Source organism: Centroberyx gerrardi, chromosome 5 (assembly GCF_048128805.1).
Source record: "Centroberyx gerrardi isolate f3 chromosome 5, fCenGer3.hap1.cur.20231027, whole genome shotgun sequence".
Taxonomy (NCBI): domain Eukaryota; kingdom Metazoa; phylum Chordata; class Actinopteri; order Beryciformes; family Berycidae; genus Centroberyx; species Centroberyx gerrardi.
Window position 1 is genome coordinate 10,074,908 of NC_136001.1, and position 20,926 is coordinate 10,095,833.

General features: G+C 42.1%; 2 protein-coding genes across 2 annotated transcripts; one reads left to right on the forward strand and one right to left on the reverse strand.

The window, feature by feature from the left end:
• Nucleotides 1-839: 839 nt before the first annotated feature.
• rnf207a (ring finger protein 207a) lies at nt 840-20,749 on the reverse strand. Its single transcript, XM_071920997.1, has 18 exons — nt 20,559-20,749; nt 15,446-15,578; nt 14,839-14,983; nt 13,548-13,629; nt 13,231-13,306; nt 12,688-12,813; nt 11,949-11,995; nt 10,165-10,237; nt 9,554-9,622; nt 9,242-9,310; nt 8,322-8,428; nt 5,318-5,342; nt 4,042-4,212; nt 3,274-3,459; nt 2,676-2,727; nt 1,968-2,085; nt 1,390-1,482; nt 840-999 (listed from the first exon to the last, which is right to left on the reverse strand). The coding sequence occupies exons 1-18, from the start codon at nt 20,747-20,749 to the stop codon at nt 840-842; spliced, it is 1,923 nt and encodes a 640-aa protein (XP_071777098.1).
• Nucleotides 16,004-17,857, forward strand: zpr1 (ZPR1 zinc finger). Its single transcript, XM_071920998.2, has one exon. The coding sequence runs from the start codon at nt 16,129-16,131 to the stop codon at nt 17,452-17,454; it is 1,326 nt and encodes a 441-aa protein (XP_071777099.1). The 5' UTR covers nt 16,004-16,128; the 3' UTR covers nt 17,455-17,857.
• Nucleotides 20,750-20,926: the final 177 nt, after the last annotated feature.

Here is a 20,926-nt window from a genome sequence, read left to right on the forward strand (position 1 = left end):
AGGTTAAGGAAAGGCCAGTTACACTCACACACCTATATAAGTGGACGTCGAAATAGTGGGGAAAAAAAACGGCACAGACACCACTCTGGAAATGATTGCCTCATTTTGGAAAAGATTGATGCTTAGGGTGATACGCATGAAGATACACGCATCATCATGTGACCCAGACTGACACCCAGAACGACACGCACATCATTGCGTTTGTTGTGTTCCATTTGTGCTATCACACTGCTTCAACGATCCTGTGGGGATTGGACCTGGGAAGTCATCCATCATCAGCTCCAGCCAGCCCAAAATGTTTTATGCGAAGACTAGAGATATTACAAAAGCAATTCCAGAAGCACTACAAAGAAAAAAAACAGTGAGTGACAATTCAAACTCTCAGCATACTGTATCATTTTCAAAACAAAAGCACTGGCAGAACAATGAAAAGCATCCCAGGGAAGAATAATATTATCCACTCCTGCTGTTTCATTAAAGCAGCAGGACGGCGGTTCTAGGTAACACCAAAGGAGTTCTGCACGATGTTTGGGACAAGGAAGCTGTCCGTCTCGGGCTTTAAACAGCAGCGAGTCTCTGACCTCAGTGTAAGTCCAGTTAGTGCCAGCAGCAGCAGAGTCCATGGAGGCTTGTTTGGCTAAAGGCTCACCTTGGAGCCGCTGACAGCTCCCCCACCGCCGAGGAAATGTTGTGAGCGCGTACAGTATCTGAGCAGCCGAGGACGCCGCGTGCCATCCGAGGCTTGTTACGGTTGTATTTAGGCACGGAGCCGCGAGGAAGGGGGAGGAGGAGGAGGAGGGGGAGGGAGGAGGTGTGGGAGAGAAATCAAACGACATTGTTTATGAAGGCGTCTCGTTGTGGCTGGCTGTCTCTGTGAGGCCCCTCTGCCTGCCTGGCCAGAGGTAGTCACTGGTCTTGATGGAGCTTTCCTCCGACTCCAGGATCAGCGGGCGGGTTTTCTTGTCCCTGTCTTGGTCCGCGGCGCTCATCTGGTCGTCACTGTCAAGGGAAATAAATCAAGGGTTTCACTCCAACACATACATTTTAAAAAGTAATTATCTGTTACATATTTAATCATTTAAAAGTACAAATTATTCTACTCTCAAAATGTTACTATAGGGAATCATTTCAATAATATTCTGTACTTTTAGGTCAGTTATTATTTTGTGATAGAAGGTGTCATTTAGTTTCTTCAAATGGCAGATATTTCATTTGCAATACAACTCAAATGTAAAGAGTATACACTACCTTGATAGGTGAAACTTCTACAGCACACAGTCTAACAAGTATATGCTGTAGCTATGCAAGCTTATGGCAATTGTTCCATGTAATGTTTTGTGTATTAATTAATATAGAAACATTACTGTGATGTACAGTATGTGTCAATACCTTTCTTGATTTTCTTTAGTCATTGTGCTATCCTCATAGATTTTCAGCATTGTTTCTGTGCGGTCGTCATGGTGCTCTTTAGGCTCCTGAAACCTAGAAAAAAACATTAGTTGGATGCCATCTTGAAAAAGAAAGCAAGGCAGGTTTGATAAAAAAGGAAATACTCCAGTGACTATGGTTTGTGATGCTAAGCATTTGCAAAAAAAAAAAAAAAATCAATTAAAGAATTAAAATGATGAGTTTTATAGTTAAGTTATATCCTTCTGTCAAATGACAGAAGGATATAACTTAACTATAAAACTATAAAACTATATTCTTATAACTACAGTATGTTCAAGACAAACAATATGTTTTGTCGTTGCTGATGTTTTCTTGTCTCAGAGAGAATGCAACCCATTTAGTGGACACATCATTCATCTCCATGCAGTACAAAAACCCCCGTACTTCTTGAAGTGGTACTCTATATCAAAGCTACATTGCAGGCAACAAGCGTTTCCACTTCCTATACAAATCCATGTCATCAGTCAACCAGTATGGCAGCAGATGGAGAACAGGACTTTATAGTGGGAATACAACACCTGGGCTCGAGCCGCTCTTTGACCTTGGCGATGGACAGGATGTAGGGGCTGATCTGCCTGGCGATGGTGGTGAGGTACGAGTTCTCCTGCTTCAGCTGCAGCAGGTCATGAAGTTGGGCTAAGTGGGTAAGTGGATGAAGAGAATGATACAAAAAGCCAGGACATAAAAATAAGAAACTTAAAGTGATGTTGACCTTCGGTAGTACCTTGGGTTGTGTAGCTTCCTGGCCATGATATAACCCCAAAATCAACTTGTATCTGTTATCTGTTTTCGCTCTCCATTCACTGCCATTGTATGGAGGAACAGGTCTGAAAATCACACTTCTAGCATATAAAGGAAGGAAGATTCTGACAATATATAAAAAAACTAGTCATTCTGCTGAATTGTTTTTAAGTGAATCGCTTTCTTTGTTTATTAAACCTTTCAATTTGAACAAGTGTAACACCAAAATTCTTCTGCCTGTTTTGCCATACAATGGCAGTGAATGGAGAGAGAGAAAAACACAATTCTCCAATCTTTTCTCACGGAGCACCAGTGCAACAGATAACAGAGTATCACAGATTTTGGGGATATATCATGGCCAGAAAGTTACACAACCCAAAGTACTACCAAAGTTCAACATCAGATTAAAGGAGATAAATGTTTTGCTGTTGAATTAGAAACAATAATCATGATTTTTTTTTTTTGGGTCATTGTTAAAGACCCACCTTCATAGATCTCCTGTTCATTAGTGACCCTCTGAAACGTCTCATCCCAGATCTAGGAAGGAAGACGTGGTAAACTTATTCTCATGAGGTAAAATGATACATGAAATGCATTCAGTCGATTCATGGGATATTCTGAGATTTTGTTTGCTATTTTTCTTCCCCAGGATACTTATCGTCACAGTCAGGTGAACACCTTGAATTTCCAAAATGTCAGCTTTTCAGGAACTAAGAAAAACAGCCTTGTTTTTTTTAGCTTGATGAATATTCTCAACCCATAGAGGAGCATGTAATCCTTTAATTGAAGTGAAAAAATAAAAATCACCAAAACTTACAAGGTTTTCACACGACAACAGCGTTATGTTTGCATTGCTTGTGGGTGAAAACTAGCTTGTTAGTTTGCAGCTTGGGGTATTGATTGGTTTCATTTATTAATGCAAATAATTCTAGCAAGCCGTTCTTGAAGGTATCTGGAGGACAGATATAGAAACATTTTTTCCTATAATGTCACAAGTGCCTGGCAAAGAAATATACATGTTAAAATTCAAAATGTCAAGGTATCCCTTTAATGCAATCTTAATGCCAGTCCTGCAGGGCGCACCTCTTCGAACATCACCCTCATGGTCTCGACAGTGGAGTGCTGGGCAGCGATCTGGCTGTCGATGTGCAGCGATCGGTCCAGGATCTCGCCCATGGTATCTGTGTTGATGATGGAGTGGTGCTTGGTCAGGTCGCGGTGCAGCTCCTGCACCTGGTCCTTCAGATTCTGAATCTCAGTCTGGAGGGTCTGGAGACACACACACACACACACAAAAGATCACATGACAGTTGAGACACTTTTCAACATCACAGCAAAGGTTTGATGGGTGTGCAGATGGCAGCTGAGTTGGATCCGGGAATGGAAAACTCTTTTGCCCACTGCACAGGATGAGGATGAGTTCCCAGAGGATTTCTTGTTGTTGCCTTTGCATCTTTGTCTTCACTGGATACCTTTCACACTCAGAGATGGCTCCCCATCTTCTATCGTAGGAAGTCTCACACTTCTGGTCACCTTTCCCCACTGAATCATATCCCCTCTCTTCTATTTACTCTAATTGCCCTCAATTAAAACATAAAATAACAGCAACTATTTTTATCCGTAATATACGTTATTTTATTAATTTTCCTAGAACTTTGCTCTTACATAACAGTTCTATGGTCACAGGAATATAAGGCTCTGATCTACAGCCCTGACCTTTGCACTCCTTACTATTTGCTGCTTGTAATTTTGTCGATCAAATTTAAGCTTATTCTGAAAAAATGTAAATGTACTGCATTGTTGGTCACACACACACACACACACACACACACACACACACACAGAACTCACCCTGTAGCTGTTCTCGTAGTTGCGGCAGTGCTCTGCGAAGGGTGTTTCCCCCCCCTCGGCCAGCAGGACCTTGGTGCAGATGTAGCGGTGGGAGGTGGGCCGTCGCCCCAGCACCGAGCCCAGCGGCATTTCACTGAGAGACGGGGAGCGGCAAGACATGGAGAGAGGCGACTGGAGCCTGAGGTTAGGAACACAAAACATCAGGACCTCCTTTCTTGTCTTGTAACATCTGGGCTTCTAACATCCGATAACCAGAGGTGTGACCAAGTCAACTTTGCTCGAGTCCAAAGTCAGTCTCAAGTCAGGACCCAAGTCTAAATGTAGATTACCAAGTCAAGTCCATGTCATTAATGTCAAGTCTCAAGTCTAAATGTAGAACACCAAGTCAAGTCAGAACAAATAAGTCCAGTATCAATTTAATATCTTAAAGAAAACTAAATATCTACGACTTTTCAATGCAATATGGGTTTAAAAGGATAAAAACATTCAGTCATTCCATACAAATTCAGAAAACAGAATTTACATTCAGTCGTCTGGTGGAACAAATCTCATGACTTTCAATCTAAGTCGTTAAACAAAGACAAGACTTTAGAAACCTTTTCAAGTCATCAAAGTACAAGTCAAAGTCAAGTCCCAAGTCATCAGAACCCAAGTCAAGTCAAGTCTCAAGTATTCTCTTCATGCATCAAATCAAGTCTGAAGCAGTTAAAATGGTGCCTCGAGTCTGACACGAGTCCAAGTCATGTGACTCGAGTCCCAACCTCTGCTGATAACATCATTCTCTGTCAGCCCTTAGTGCACCAAGGTGTCACAACCTAACTGACACTCGTCTCAATTAGGTTTTATAACTGAACTGCTCTCCACACTCCTCTAGTGCACTACAATGGACTCTACTGCTATAGCACTCTACTGCTGTTATCCACTTCTATACTCAACTCTGTTTTGGCTGTGTAGATAGATATTGTACCTATTTATACTCTGTTTACACCATTCCATCTCGTGTACAGCTTTTATTTTTTATTTTTTCCTTGCGCTGTTCAAAACACTCAGAACCCAGTGCAATATTCTCTAGATCTGTGTATGTTATATATGTATGTCTATTCTTTTTTTCCCCCCATTATTAACTTCCATAGCTTCCTATCAGTGCATTCAGTCAGGTTCCAATAGAGAATCATGTGCATAGTATATAGAAAAGAGACCGATTTCCTAAATTTCTATTTTTATTTGTTTATGTGCTAGTTATATGTTTTATATACTGCTTTCTTTTATGTACTACTGAAAGAGACCTATTCCCTAAACCCCTACTTCTTAAATTTTTTATATATAATGTGACATACAGTATGTGAACAACCGAGTCGAATTTCCCAGTACAACCACTTCTACTGTTGGCCCCTAAGTGCTTTCCTCAAACACACCTCAACATAGTAGTTAATGACAGAAGTGCATTACTCATTCCATTTGCTGGAAAAAGGTTGTGATATTTTTCTTTTAAATTCTTTTTAATTGACTCTTCCTCTGAGTTTCTTACACTTTATTTACAAATACTCCTCTGAGTTTCAGTTTCACTTGCAAGACTAATTCATATAGTTGAAGGTTGGACAAAGCTGAAACTCAGCACAGGATATTCTAACAAAGCCATTCTTTGGATGTCCATGTTTACATCTGACCACACAAAGCATTTATTGTGGAAAAACTCACAGTTCTTGGTATCTATCTGGAGTGAATCAGAGTCAACACAGTAAGGAGACGTGGCGCTGTGATTTTCAACTATCTGACCTAAAGCAGCACAACTCTATCTAGTTCAAACTTTCACGAACACTGAAATATAATTACTCTATTCATTTTTTGCCCCAGGGCCAAGGCCACTGACATGTCATCTCTACACCATCTCCTTCAAGAGTTTGAAAGTAAAGTATGTAGCCACACAACTAGATAAAACACACATCTTTACCTGGGTTCTGGTAGGCCCTTATTCCTGGTTTCATGCCTAGCGCAGCATAACTTCCCCGGAGCAGTTCTGCAATGCTAAGGTGTAAGTGTGTCCCTCTCACCTTGCCATACACATTTTGTCCTCTGAGCATCCAGGCTGTGTCCCAACACAGCCAATTAAAGACTATGTCAGCGCTAAAGTAGTGACATCAGGGGCACAGAACAAAATGTCTGTGCCACTTCACTCCTGTGTGGCCAATTCTGTGAAAGTATGATAAAAATAGGGCGAGCCAGCTGGCTGAACACCAAACCCTGCCCAGTTTGCATCCTGCATTGGCGGGTGACTATAGTTGAAGAGGAGGGTTGTCAGTATATTGGGGGTGGGAGCTTTCAGAGTGCATTTGAGGATGTATTATCAGACACAACAACACATTCAGCCACATTGGATAATAGGCTACACCATGTGGGCGCAATTCTATGGTATTCTGAACTAGCTTACTGTGGGGAAAAGCTGATTTCCTCTTCCTTCTGTGGACTAAAGTATACAACGCACCAGAAAAACGAGAGGATCAAACACCAAGTGTAACCACTGTCATCTCACGGCATCAACGGCATCAGTAGAAATTCACAAAAGATGGTATATATACACCCAGGCTGGCAGTCTGCCGCTGATCCTACTGCCCCCACTGAAGCAATTCAGTTCACACAATAACTTCACTGGAGCATCCACTACAGTCAGCATAACTAGATTTCATTTTCTACACCACCCACACCCTAAAAGTAGACAAGGTAAAGGATGTAGAAAGGCACACGGTTAGAAAAGATTCACTCCTTGGGACGTCCTGGTGGCGCTGCAGGTTAAGGTACACGTCATGCACTCATGATGTTTGAATGATGCGTTGCAGCATGTCCTCCCCTCTATCTCTCTCTCTCTCTCTCTCTCTCTCTCTCTCTCTCTCCCATGTTTCCCATCTCTCTCCACTGTATACAAGCAAATAAAGCTGGAATGACATAAAAAATGAGAAAAGTCTTTACCTGGGTGCTAGTAGGCTCTTAATCCTGGTTTCCTGCCTGATGCAACAGCAGAACTATCTAACTAAAATGTGCATCTCTGTCTCACACCACCATACACATTTCATCCTCTGAGCATCCAGACTCTGTCCCACCACCAGCGACGCCAATTAAAGACTTTGCCAGTGCTAAAGCAGTGACATCAGTGGCCTGGAACAAAATGGCCCGACCACTCGTGCGTGCCAACCTCCAGATGAATCCTGGAGAGTTCTGTGAAATTATGATAAAAATAGTGCCAGCCAGCCGGCCACCAATCCCTGCCCACTTCGCATCTTGCATTGGCGGGGCGCGAGACAAGTTGGAAAGCAGAGCTGTCAGTATGCTGGCATTAGGGGGTGGGCTTACGGACCTGTGAACAGTTGGGGGAGATTGATGTGGAAAATCGGTCAGGGGAGTGTGTGTGTCACTTGTGTCCACATGGGAGAGGAACGGGAAGGATAGAAAACAAGGACCAAACCTCCATTCTGTCTAGCAGAAATACAGCTTGCATCTACTGATGATTCAATATAATTCTCAGAGGAATCTATATCACAAAAAGTTAATTACCTTAACATCTATGACTAGCTATATTGCACTGTCATATCACCAGTTGTCCTTTGCGCCTTCTCAAGGGAGAAGTAAACTTATTCTCACAATATTTCCTGATTTCTTTGCTGTTGGTTGTCAGGTAGATGGCAGGTGAATTCAATTAAACACATAACTTCTAGGTATAGCAGAATGTCAAAGCAGAACACATCTCTTTCCAGGAAGTGTGACTTGGCTGTGTTACACCACGCCACACCCACCCATTCATCCACCCATCCACCCATCTATCCATCTGTTCATTCATCCATCTATCTATCCAGTGTTGTCTGTTGTGTGCCTGGCAAGGCTGGGGCAAAACTGGAGCTTTCTAAAACAGGAAGGCTGCCTCCTTCCCAGCCCCCAATGCAACAAGGTGAGTTACATAAACATTGTGTACAGAGCTTACAGAACAGAATAACTGACATAGTGGGACTGACTCACCATGGCGCCTCCTTTCCTTTCCTTTCCGTCATCACTGTCTACCATCTGTACACTCAAACCATTTGAGGATTTTCATTTTGGATCGTTTGAAAGTGTGAAATTTTCTGTCCAGAGTTTTTGCTTACTTGGAAGAATCCAAAAATACAGTCACGATATTCAAACAGCAGAAACAGCTTGTAAGCTAAAACCAGAGGTAAGAAGGGATTTTTTTTCTTTGATTATACACAGATTATATTTTTCACTAGGATCACTGCTGTTGAGGTGCATGATCTTACCGAGCTGTAACACCAGTGGACCCGCTGACAGAAGGAGGGCAGCGCTGTCCCAGCAGCAGTAAGGGTTCCAGACAGCGGGCAAACTCACTTCGGTAGTCTGTGTTGATCTAATGGCAGACAGAGACCAAGTCATTTAGTCTAGTATTGAGTATAATATCTTTTTTTTTTTAAGTGGAAAGAAAATCTGCTAATGGAGTGTGATAATTTCACTTGTTTCCAATGCAAACCAACCCATTTCAAGCATTTACTCCAATCAATTGGCATTATCTAAATATTAGTGGTGATCCCTCTTATTTCAAGATATTGCTACTTGATTTAAAGTAATAATCTGTGACCCTAACACTAACCCTTCACATAAATACATTTCTGTTTTGCTACTCTCTATCACCAACTGATGTAGTAGCTCAACCTATACCCAATTCATGAAAGCTTTTTCTGCTAAATTTGCCCTTTTATTCCCTTTTATACCTTTTATACCTTTTATGTTACCGGAAGTTGCAACAGCAGTTTGTTTGGAATTAATAGAAGAAGAACTGGGTAGTTAGCATGAGCAGTGATAGCCACCATGGCTGAACAGACAAAGAAAAGAGCTCCACCTACAGAAACTCAAACTTCAACAGAAAATCCAAGGAAAAAGACGGCACAGTACTGGACACACTGTTTGATTGACACACTGTTTGATTGACAGGTGATCTCTGGGAAGTCCAGTACAGAAACACCACAGCAGTGGGCGCTAACCACTAAAGATGCTACCTAAATAAAAAAAAATCAAAACAAGAATCTTGCACATTACCACTTTAAGCAGGTGAAAACAGGTGAAACTGCATTGGGAACAAGTGAAGCAGGTAATCAGTAATCTATATCGGATTACATTTTGAACGCAGCCTTCCCAGTCCTGCATGAGGACTGTTCATACTCACTTTGCTGCTCTGCACTGGTCTCAGTCGATGAGGGAGCTTTACAATCCTCTTCAGCCTCTCCATGAGTTGCTGTGTAAGCAAGAGTATCCGGGTGTGACTGAGTGACCCGTTTCACCTTACTGAGGCATTATGGACAGCCTCCATTCAAAGCACAACTCAGTCCAGCTAGTAACTTCATTCCTGCCAAGAAAACTTCCGCAGAATAAACCAAGTTTTTTCTGATATAGACACGGCTGCTTTGGAATCACTAATGTCAATACTGAAAATGAAAAGTGTCGTTTTTTCCTTCTCCAAAACAGAGCATATACTCACGTAGCCCATGTCCAAAAACTCAAACTTGTTGGCTGAGCTGAGGAAGGCGGAGCAGGTGACAAGGTGAACCTTAGGACATGAGAAAAGGTCAGATGTCAAGCTAGCTGCAGGGAAAAGGGGGAATTGGCAGACTGCAGTCAATGAAGTCAATTCCCCCCTGTAGTAATTACACACTTAGTTTTCATCATCCTGTCATCCTCAATAGCCTGAATGAGCAAAAGTGTAGAAATGTAATGTGTGGGGTGCTGGCATCATGATAGTTTATGACATGAACTGTGTTTGTGGGTTTAGTATTGCCATTGATTATTATGATTATTATAATTATTATGATTCATATGATTATTATGATTATTGTTGTTATTGTTATTATTATTAGTAGTAGTAACAGTAGCAGTAGTAGTAGTAGTAGCAGTAGTAGAAGCATAGAATAGAATAGAATAGAATAGAATAGAATAGCAACTTTATTGTCCCCATATAGGGATTAGACATTTGAGTTGTTCACAGTAGGTAGAAAAAGAACACAAAGAGCAACAACAATAAAAAGGATAGAATAAAATGAAATAAGTAGTGTTATTATTATTATTAACTCTGAAGTCTTTATTATACTCTACCTGGAGGGTTGGTAAGAGGGCGGCAAGGTGTGAGAGCTGCTCCTTTAGTGCCTTCTCCTTCTCCTCGTGTTGACTGCAAGCACACACACACACACACACTCACACACGTAACTTTATACCTACACATCAATGCCTGCAGAGATACACAGAGGATTCGGCTCAGGAGACACAATCACAAACACACACACACACACACACACTCCATATATCCAGAACCTAATCTGTCTTCTCCCGTAACAAACACACAGACACAGACACAGACACAGGGCCGGACACACAAAGCCTGACATAAATAGCCTTTAACACTCTTCCGGGAACCCAGCCACTGGGCCGCTTCCAGGCAATGGAGAAAGAGAGAGACAGAGAGAGAGAGAGAGAGATAGAGAGAGAGAGAGATGGATAATGCTGGGCACAAAAAAATCTCATTAAAGATCCCTACAGAGTGCAACTCGATACACTCACTCACTTACTCTCTCTCTCTCTCTCTCTCTCTCTCACACACACACACACACACACACACACACACACACACACACATGCACACACTCACAATCGCTCTCATTCTATCACATACACACAAACACAGGTACACAGAGTTGAGGCACACACTAAAAACAAGAAGAACACCAAAATGGTTCCTACTCAGCCGTTATAGATCTCATTCAGATTTTTTCATCTTGAAATATTGCTGTTTGCAAATGAGAGATTACAGAAGATTATTGAGGATAACAGGATAGAAGCAGAGATAATCTGTCTTCAGATAAAAATTCAACTGATGTGTAATAGTTTTGTTTTAGAGACTAATTAGCAGAAAACCTTAGATTAGATGAAATTAAACTTTAATGATCCCTATGGGGAACTTGTAGGAAATTGGGCCGTTTAATTAGTTTATTGATGTAGAAGAAGTTTGGTGTTGAAGCTATAGATACACACAGGCTGTCTGGATGCTTGTGGGTTGATGCTAACTGGCTACGGAAGCTGTTATTTCCTCATTATACCTGTTAGCATTATAAAGTTATTAATTCTCATCACAGTCGGATTACTGCCAAGCAGTTATGTAGAAACTAAAGTCATGACAGGCCTCTGAAAATACAAATTAGAAGTTTTGGTCTCATTCACATGGTTTGGATGTGAATCTACCAGTAGAGAATGAATGTTTGGCCCACTAACATGTTGTTGTTTTTTTAAACAACACATCTCAAAAAAGTATGCTGCACTGACCACCACTACACTGCAGCAAAAGGTTGTCCAAGAGGGACAAGTTGCTCAATCTATACAAATGTGCTAAGGTGCACTGTTTTTAGTTATAAGTGGAGTGCTGCAGACTGCTGCCCCCAAGTTCTACAGTTCCTGTTGTTTATCTCGGACTTCAGAAAGTAGATATATCAATACTTTTCGGTTGGCCACATATTTTCATTGATTCGATCCAGCCATAAGCTGCAGCCACGGGCATGGAACAGTAGAAGTATTGAAGTGGTTTCTACTCAGTCTGTTGCTTTGTCAGTCATGCTTAATGGTGTATCACCTCTTCTTTCATGTTGGAGCAAAATGAAAATCACCTCAGAAAATGTGTATGGTGAGGGAAGAGATTATTCCAGAGCAAACGGGGCGCTATTCATCACCTTGAAGCACAATGCAGCACAATACAATGGAAAGACACATCAAAAGACACAGTGACAGCAGGATAATAGCATCCGATTTGGTAAACATTGCGACATTGGCTTTGTGGCAACAAAGGAACATTTTCATATAAGAACTATAAATCTCTATATATTTCATTTTACCTCTGAGCTGCTTTCAGCAGAATCTTCTTCCTCTCAGCTAGCTTCTCCTGTCAGATGAGAACAGAGAAACAGTCCCTTTCATTCTTTACACTGCTGTGAAAATGGCCTTGAGCTTTCTAATTTCCAATGAATTTTCAAAATTGTGGAAAAAAAAATAGGTACAAATTCCACAGCGTGACGTTTGCCCCCTGAGGTGGATTGTTCATTATGCACAGAAAGCACACTGGCTGTTTTCTCACAATAAGGTTAACAGAGACATCCAGTGGTGAAGCAACGCTAATGGCATGAAGCACAGTCAGGACTGGAGGGGACAACGACTTGCAACAACATGCTACCTCCAGACCTGAGTCAGAGAGTATTAGCTAATAATTCTTTACTTGTTTTAACCTGCTTGGAGGACCAGATGAATGGGGCGACTGTCAGCATACTCAGACAACCGTAGGAAAAGTATTTGAAAGTTGATTTAGTAAACTTTTCTGTAAATAACAATTTAACTGACACTATGTGAATGGTCCGGATGTGGTAAATCCCACCCATCTGTTACACCAAAGAGGTCAGAATCAGTCCTAAAAATTATTTGCAAATGCTACTTGACAATAGCTCTGACTACTGCTGTTTAACATTTGTGGTGACTTTAGCGATTATGATATGATGATGATAGTTAAACAAAAAACTAACATCAATGGTTCAGGAAAGAAGCTGTCACCCGGGGATCATCATATAGCCCAATATAATTCACCTGCAAGCTGTTGAAAAGGGTGCAGATGGCACTCTCCTCCTCCTCCACATTCAGACACACTTCTCCTATCATCGCCCTCAGCAGAACGATGGCCTCTCGAGTTGAAGTCTGCAGCTCCTTCACTGCCTGCAGAGGAAAGGAGGCTCACTGTCAGAGGAAGGCTACTGTAGGCTTCTGTGCTGTCACTCACATGTCAGGCTCCAAAACATAAATAATCAGACGCTCTAGAGCAGGGATGCCCAAACTTCTTTATGGCATGGTGAGCCAAGGACCAAAAATAACATGAGCAGTGGACTGTGAACAAAAAATAATTCCACTTGACATTGGATATTTAGAAACGTAATGAGTTAAAAAAAAAATAGTGTCTTTAGTTTTATATTCAAGATGCTTAGTAATGAGCTAAATACATTTTGAACAGCCCTGCACCGCATGTTTGGCTAATGACTCACAATCTCACAGCAGCCACTAGTGACTGCCTAGATTTGTTTTTTAGCCTTGAAATGTTATGCATTTTTATGTGAACAACACACATGACTCTCTCACCAGAACTGCCTGGTCCAACATCTCACATCCTTGCACATAAGCTGTTTCAATATCAATGCAGTGTGTCCGACTCTCTCTGTGGTAAATAAACAACACATAATATATCATATCATATCATATCATATCATACAAGGTAAGGTCAGGTCAGGTATGGTAATGTAATGTAATATAATGTAATATCATATCATATAAAAATATGTGACCTTCCAGACTGTTTTTCCATTGAATTCAGTCATTTCAATTTAATTCAGCACTGATTTAGATTTAACTTTGCTATCAGGTCACTATCACAATATTTCTGTGGAGGATTCGCTCACACTTGCATGTCTCTGAAGCATTTGATGCAAAGCATGGACTTCTTCTCCGTTGAGAACAGGATGTATGGCTCCTCGTGGAGAGCTGTGGAGACAAACCAAAAACAATATTTTCCAGCACCTTCTACCGTCAAACACACGATGTGAAAGCACAGTGGCTTTTAGATTCAGAATCTCATCAGCAAATGCAATTTCTGAGCAACCAAAGTGGTTTTTATATAATAGAGTACAAGTACAAAAATAAAGGGCTTTTAAATTTAGCAAACAAAAAAGAGCTTCCTCTAGCTTCCTCTATTGAAGTATTCGTTTTCCCTTGACTCCAGTGAGCATCTTTCTTGGCAAACAGACTTTTAACAGACTTCAGAATACAAACACAGGTTGGCTCTCTGCCAAATTGGCTGGTGAGAATTAACAGACTTACTGGCCCCAGACAAAGTTTACTACCATTTGGCTCGTGGTTGGTGTTGACTTCAAGCCCTATAGTCTGACAAACTATAAATTTCCCACCATGGTGTGGGCAGAGTTTGGGACCACAGTGGGCCATAAGCACTGGTCCCTTTCCTTCCCCTCATTCAAATAGTAAAGGGCCCGCTCTGGGCATCCCACAGCAGGCTCAATTTTCACCAACATGGGCTTGTTTGCTGGGCAGTGAGGAGGCCTTAACCGATGATACAGTGAGTAGATGCTTCCGTAATTCAGACTGTGATAAAGTCTAGTTAAAGTCACAATGAAACAGCATTTTGAAAGCATCTTGCTTCTGTATTTTGACACATTTCCTGTTGAAACAAGACGATGGAGGGGGACATAATGCAGGGAGGGATCATTCAAAAGTGTAAACCAATGGGATATCAGCTAGGAAGATAAATCAGTTATATTTGATAGTTAGGGCGGAGGGGTGTGGGTATTCAAAAACAGACTATGTGATGGTATTATTGGTTTGAATTTGAATTTATGCCTACTGGTACACCATGAGGTAATCAGTAAAGATACACTGTTTTCCAGAAAGTAATGGTATTTTGACAAATATTTGAAAATACACCAAAAAAAAGACATTTTTTTTTTTGGCATTTATTGTTAAATAGGTGTATATTATGACATGGAAAATTAGCTAACAAGGTGACAAAGTCATTTTTCATTTAATTGTGACTGTAACATGTAGCCCCTGTGGTTCAAGCACAGCACAGGTGGCACTCACAACACTCCTCAAGAGTAAGTAGATGATTCAGCGCCGGTGTAATAAAACCTTGTCGGCCTGTAATCCCTGTGGTGTTAGTGAAGTACAGGTGGCACTCACAGCACTTTCTGTGTCTGGCTTTGGTGCGTTTGGCCAGAGACACAATCTCATGGTGGGAAAACATTCTGGCCTTGTGTGTTGACTCCCTGCAGGCTCCACACAGTGGCTGGCTGCAAGTGTTACAGTAATACATCACCCCTGTGTCCTGTACAACAACAAAACAAACAAACAAACAAACAAACAGTGACAGTGAGAGAGAGGCTCACATTAACAGTTTACATTTACAGTTTTTTGTTTGTTTAAAGCTGCAGTAGGCAAGATTTTTATGTGAAAAAACACCCATCTTATCAGCCTTAATCACAAAATAAGGCTGCAATAAGATAAGATAAGATAAGATAAGATAAGATACGATACGATACGATAAGATGAGATAAGAAATTTTATATGATTTCTAGTAACTGAAGTTCAAAGTTTTCAAATAGTTACCTCTTTGGAGCTGCCTGCATGCAAAGTGTAGCTTTAATATAGTATAATATAGGCTACTTTGCACTTATATGAATGATATTTTCATGTCAATAAAGCTTCTTGAATTGTACTGAATCGACTGTATGTGTAACCATCATCTTAATAAATGCTGATTCATGTGAGTCGGTCTGTCACCTGGTACCTTTTTATTGCTTTCCTGGTCACAGTTGGCACATTGGACTGTCTCCTCAGCGTCCGCATTGTTGTCCACCAGGAACTTCAGCAGACGGTCCTCCGGCGGGAGGGCATTAGTCCCTTTTACCACGGATGGGTAACTGTGGCACAGACACAAATACAGACAGACACTGAGTGATTTGTTAAAAAAAAATCATGACCTTTAGCTTCAAATGAATGATGCTGACAACAATCTGTTTCAAGGATACTGCATGTTTGCCACTCATTCTACAAGTGTGGATTTGTGAGGAATCAATAGAATAAATAAAATACATTTGATTGGATGAAAAGAACAAAAGAAGAAGAAAGATGATTAAAAAATAATCATCTTTCTTCTTCTTTTGTTCTTTTCTTTGTTGATTTTTGAGCGATGCTGCTATCACTGCATGGGTCGGTCTATTTGCGGTGAACTATAATAGGAACGCTGGAGGCATAGGCACTACTGCAACGAACCTTTAGGGGCGGTAGCGATCTGAGGAGTCCGCCGGCACGGAAGAAGAGTAACCAGGAAGTGACTGTCAACCAACGTGTGCACTGGGCGACGACAGGAAGGTCTGTTAGCCAGAAAGTTCTAGCAAACACGGCACCGGGAGAGACACGGCAGTGCTTTCACAGTTTTCCCATCGAGATAAACATCTTTAACGAGGAATAATGTCCGTTATTTCCCAGGAAAATGTGCGAGGCGGGAGTATGTTCAAGGATATCAGCGCCGACGAAGAAGACACGCAGCCGACCGAAATAGAGAGCCTGTGTATGAATTGCTACCAGAACGGTACCACACGCCTGCTTCTCACTAAAATACCGTTTTTCAAAGAAATCATCATCAGTTCGTTCAGCTGCACCCACTGCTGCTGGACGAACACCGAAATCCAGTCCGCCGGCAGGATACAGGACCAGGGCATCTGCTACACACTCAAAGTACAGTCGAAACAGGATCTGGATCGAGAAGTCGTGAAAGCGGACAGCGCGACCACCAGAATCCCCGAACTGGACTTTGAAATCCCCGCATTCACACAGAAAGGCTCTTTATCGACCATCGAGGGTCTGTTGGATCGGGCGGTTGCCGGGTTGGAGCAGGACCAGCCCGCGAGGAGGGAGACGGCGCCGGAGGTGGCCGAGAAGATAGAGGAGTTCATCGACAAGCTGAAAAGGCTGAAAGACGTCGAGGATGAATTCACCCTGGTGATTGAAGATCCATCTGGGAACAGTTTTGTGGAAAACCCAGTCGCCCCTCAGAAGGACGAGGCTCTGACCGTGTCCCGGTTCAAGCGGACGGCCCAGCAGGACGCTCAGCTGGGGATAAAGTCTGACGATGATGTGGAGGAGGAGAAGCCCGGCAGCGACCTGGAAACCATGAGAAATGAGGTTCTGGTGTTCAATACCAGCTGCCCAGAATGCAACGCGCCGGCCTCCACCAACATGAAGCTTGTCCAGATCCCTCACTTCAAGGAGGTCATCATCATGGCCACAAACTGTGATGAGTGCGGACACCGGACCAACGAGGTGAAATCGGGCGGAGCCACGGAGGACCTGGGCACCAAGATCACCCTGCATGTCACCGACGCCTCAGACATGACCAGAGACCTGCTCAAGTCAGAGACGTGCTCCATCATCATACCCGAGCTGGAGTTTGAGCTGGGCATGGCGGCCCTGGGCGGAAAGTTCACCACCCTGGAAGGCCTGCTGAAAGACATCAAAGACCTGATCGTCTCCAAAAACCCCTTCCTTTGCGGCGACAGCAGCTCCACAGACCGGGTGGAGAAGCTGAAGCTCTTCGGGGAGAAGATTGACAAGATCTCCGCTGGAGAAATGGACGTCCACATTGTTCTGGATGACCCGGCGGGGAACAGCTACCTCCAGAACGTGTACGCCCCAGACCCAGACCCGGAGTTGACCACCGAGAAGTACACCCGCACGTTTGAGCAGAACGAAGACCTCGGTCTGAACGACATGAAGACAGAGGGATATCAGGAGTGAACCTGAAAGGACTGACTTAGATCTGAGGCTCTGCTGTTTAAGTTTCATGTAATTGATAATGTCTTGGCATAAGCCTGGTATAATTATATCTCACCACATGTTCTGCCATTTTCCTACTTTTGCATTTTGAGTTGAGCACTTAACTTGGTAAATCAGTGTTGGATATACTATACTGATCAATGACAGAAATTCTAAGTTGTTTAAATGTTAAATGACAATAAACTAAGAATAAAACAATGAAAAGTTACTCAGTGGCTAGTGTTGGCTTTAAATAACATCTGATGGTTCAGCAGACACACAAATACGTTTACTATAGATAAATCCTTGACCACAATGTTTATTGCATTCTAATAACGTTCCAGGAGATGGCGCTCCATTCTTTCTCATTAAAGAGACAAATATATACAGAATGTCAAATGAATCTTCCTATTTTACATGTCTGGAAGCATGACATCTAAACATGTAATGTGTGATTTACTTTTATAGCATAGCTCCACTCTTGATTTTGGCAGATATTTGAGGACGGCATGCAGCCTCTAATGTTGTAGCCAAAGTTAAAGTTACTGAAGATACAAATACACATTTTCTATACTAGTGTGCATAATATAAGTTCTGAAAAAGCCAGAGTTTATAGTTTATTATGAACGTTTACTGACTTTGCTTGTATAATCCTGGTTATGAATAGTCATGCTTTTTACTGAATTTACTTGACAGATGCTGCGGGATCATCTCGGCACAGTCAAATGAAGAGCAGATCCAACAAAAGTTTACCCAGCCTCGATTTCGAAGAACCTTTGCACAGTAATCCTTTGTTCTTTAGTGAAAATGGCGAGGCTGTGCTTTCTCAGATTGCATGAAGATTCTAGATTGGACTCAGTCATGTGTTTCACTGAAGTGCAACTAGTTGTGGGTGTTTTTTGTTGTTTTCTTGTTGAATACTATTTGATTTCAATATTGTGCTCTTTGCCTCACTGCGATTCAGTGGCAATGATACGAATGTTCCTCCCCCTCTCGCTCACCCATATTTATCTAGTTTTCATAGCAACTGGGGTCTATTGTGTTCTACTAATAGCAGAGTAGTGAATTCCTAGATTACATGGTTCTTGAGTGAGCAGCTGGTAGTAGGCCACTGCTGATGGAAATAGTAGCTCACAGCGTGCCGCTGTAGTCCGTGCCCAGACAGCGGAGCAGAGGCAGGAGGGCCTGCCGAGGGGCGCTGTGCCCACTGGGTTGTTTCCACAGAAAACACATAATTGTCTGGGTTTGTTCCTTTTTATTTTTACATACTTTGTGATGCTAATAATAACTGCTACCATTACTTCAACTTTTTACTGTCAACTAGTGCACTTATGATCTATCTTCCGGCATTTCAACACAATATCTGGCGGGAGGCAAACTTGGAAAGTTGTGGAAGTTCAGGCCATAGCATTTCTAGGTAATTTTATTATCTTTAATTCACAATATTTAATTCTAGTGTGTTAGTGTTCCACAAAGTTGTTTGTAGCAAGGATGTTGGTCAGTTTGATTGCAAACCAAAACCCACAGAGATCCAGGTTACTTGATATACAGTAAAACAAAAGAGACAAATATAGCTATAGGGTTAGATCAGGAGCTTCTCATCGTTGGTCTTTTAGTCAGAGCAGTTCTCAATTTTAAATCACATCTAAGGTACATAATATGACCCGTTAGTTATAATCAACAATGCAGTGACAACAACACATCATTACCACTTCAATCCCTCATGTCTTCATCCACAGACATATTGAATGAAAAAACCTGGGACGAGTTGCATCTGAAGTAATGGAAAAGACTCAAGCGTAGATTATGCTTATTTACGGTACAATCACCTTGCAGGAGAGGTCCCATTCCATATATTCCCATGCTCTTTGATCAGGGAAAGCTAATACTACAGACCTTTAGGTGACTATGTAAGCCATGAGTCATGCCTTAATAGGGGATGAAACGGATAGGAAGCATGTGACTGCTTTTGATTGCCCTAAGCTGCGGGCATCAGTGCCAAATGCCAGTGTGCTTTGTTTGCTGTGTGACCGTGTGCATGGCGGCCTTAGCGGAGCTCGCTGGCCATGCCGAGTGTTTGGCCACGGGCTAAATCAGAGACTGGGATGACCCTGCAGCTGCTCCAGCCACTCAGGCTTGCCCTGCCCAGACCGGGCCAGCAGCGGGTCACTAAGCACCCCCAAACCCAAACAGAGAGTGATGCTCTCTGAAACCAATGGGATTCTCCCCAAATCTCCTGCATAAACCAATCCAATCTACTAATCAAGTTATGTGGAACGAATCCCGTAGAGCGGAGCTGTCCAAACTAGGGCCTGTGGGGAAAATGTAGCTCTCCACAAAAAAAACTTTTGCCCCTCCAAGGGGTTCCAGGGTGTGATATCATATTTTAATGTTGTATTTTAATACAGCTTAATCATAGCTGAGCAGCGATTTTGAGATCACTTGCTTATTACAAGGCATATTACCAGGTTTTGTGATGATACAAGACGTGAGAAGCTGTTATTTACTTGTTTGAATTTCATATGACTGATGTCTAATTGTGTTTGTTTGGCTTATAGCCCACCAAAATGCTGAAGACTAACAAAATGCTGTGTGGGGACTGATGGCTTAGTATCATAACAGGGTGATATTTGGCCTCTACCATCTAGTCCTATGAAGACGCCAAAACATTTTCCTCAACATCCATTCCCTGAGGCTGGTTTGGTACTCATTGCATGCTACTTTCCTGACTTGTTTTCTGTTTGTCAGGCTGAGAAACTTTATTTAGATCTTCATATTCTGAGGGGATTTCTTTCCTTATTGTGCATGCGTGAACCAACATTTTTCCTTAGATGTAAACACCGGGCAGCCAAAGAGTTCCAGAGCAGAGTATCAGTCTGTTATACAGGTAATTTGAGTATGTTGGTAGCCTCATTGACAAGATGATGAATATAAACTGTGTGTTATGTTTAGATTCTCTATAAATCATAGACATGTTCACTGCTCTCACTACTCAAACATCTATGAGATAGTCAGAATTTCATAAAGACAACATTCAAAAGCAGCCTACATTTTTTGCTGATCGACCTTTCAGTACTCTCCCTTACCCACAGAGGGGGCAGCTGAGACGGCTATCGTTGGTCCGGCCGCGTAGGCAGCGAGCACAGAAGATGTGGTAGCAGTCCAAGAGACATGGGTGCTGGTACTGCTCATGGCACAGGTGACACACCAGGGGGTGGACATTAGTGCAATCCACACTGCACAGGTTGTCCAAATGGGTGAAAATTCCTCCTGCCATCTGCAAATGGAGGGTGTGAATAATGACAAACTGTAACTGTGTCACATGAATCACAGAATAGATTTTTATATTAGTAGAGTACATTATCACATTATCACCACCACACAAAGAAAGTTGCAACGTCGTCACTGATTTACAGTCAACAGGCTCCACTTAAGGCTGGCTCAGCCGAATATG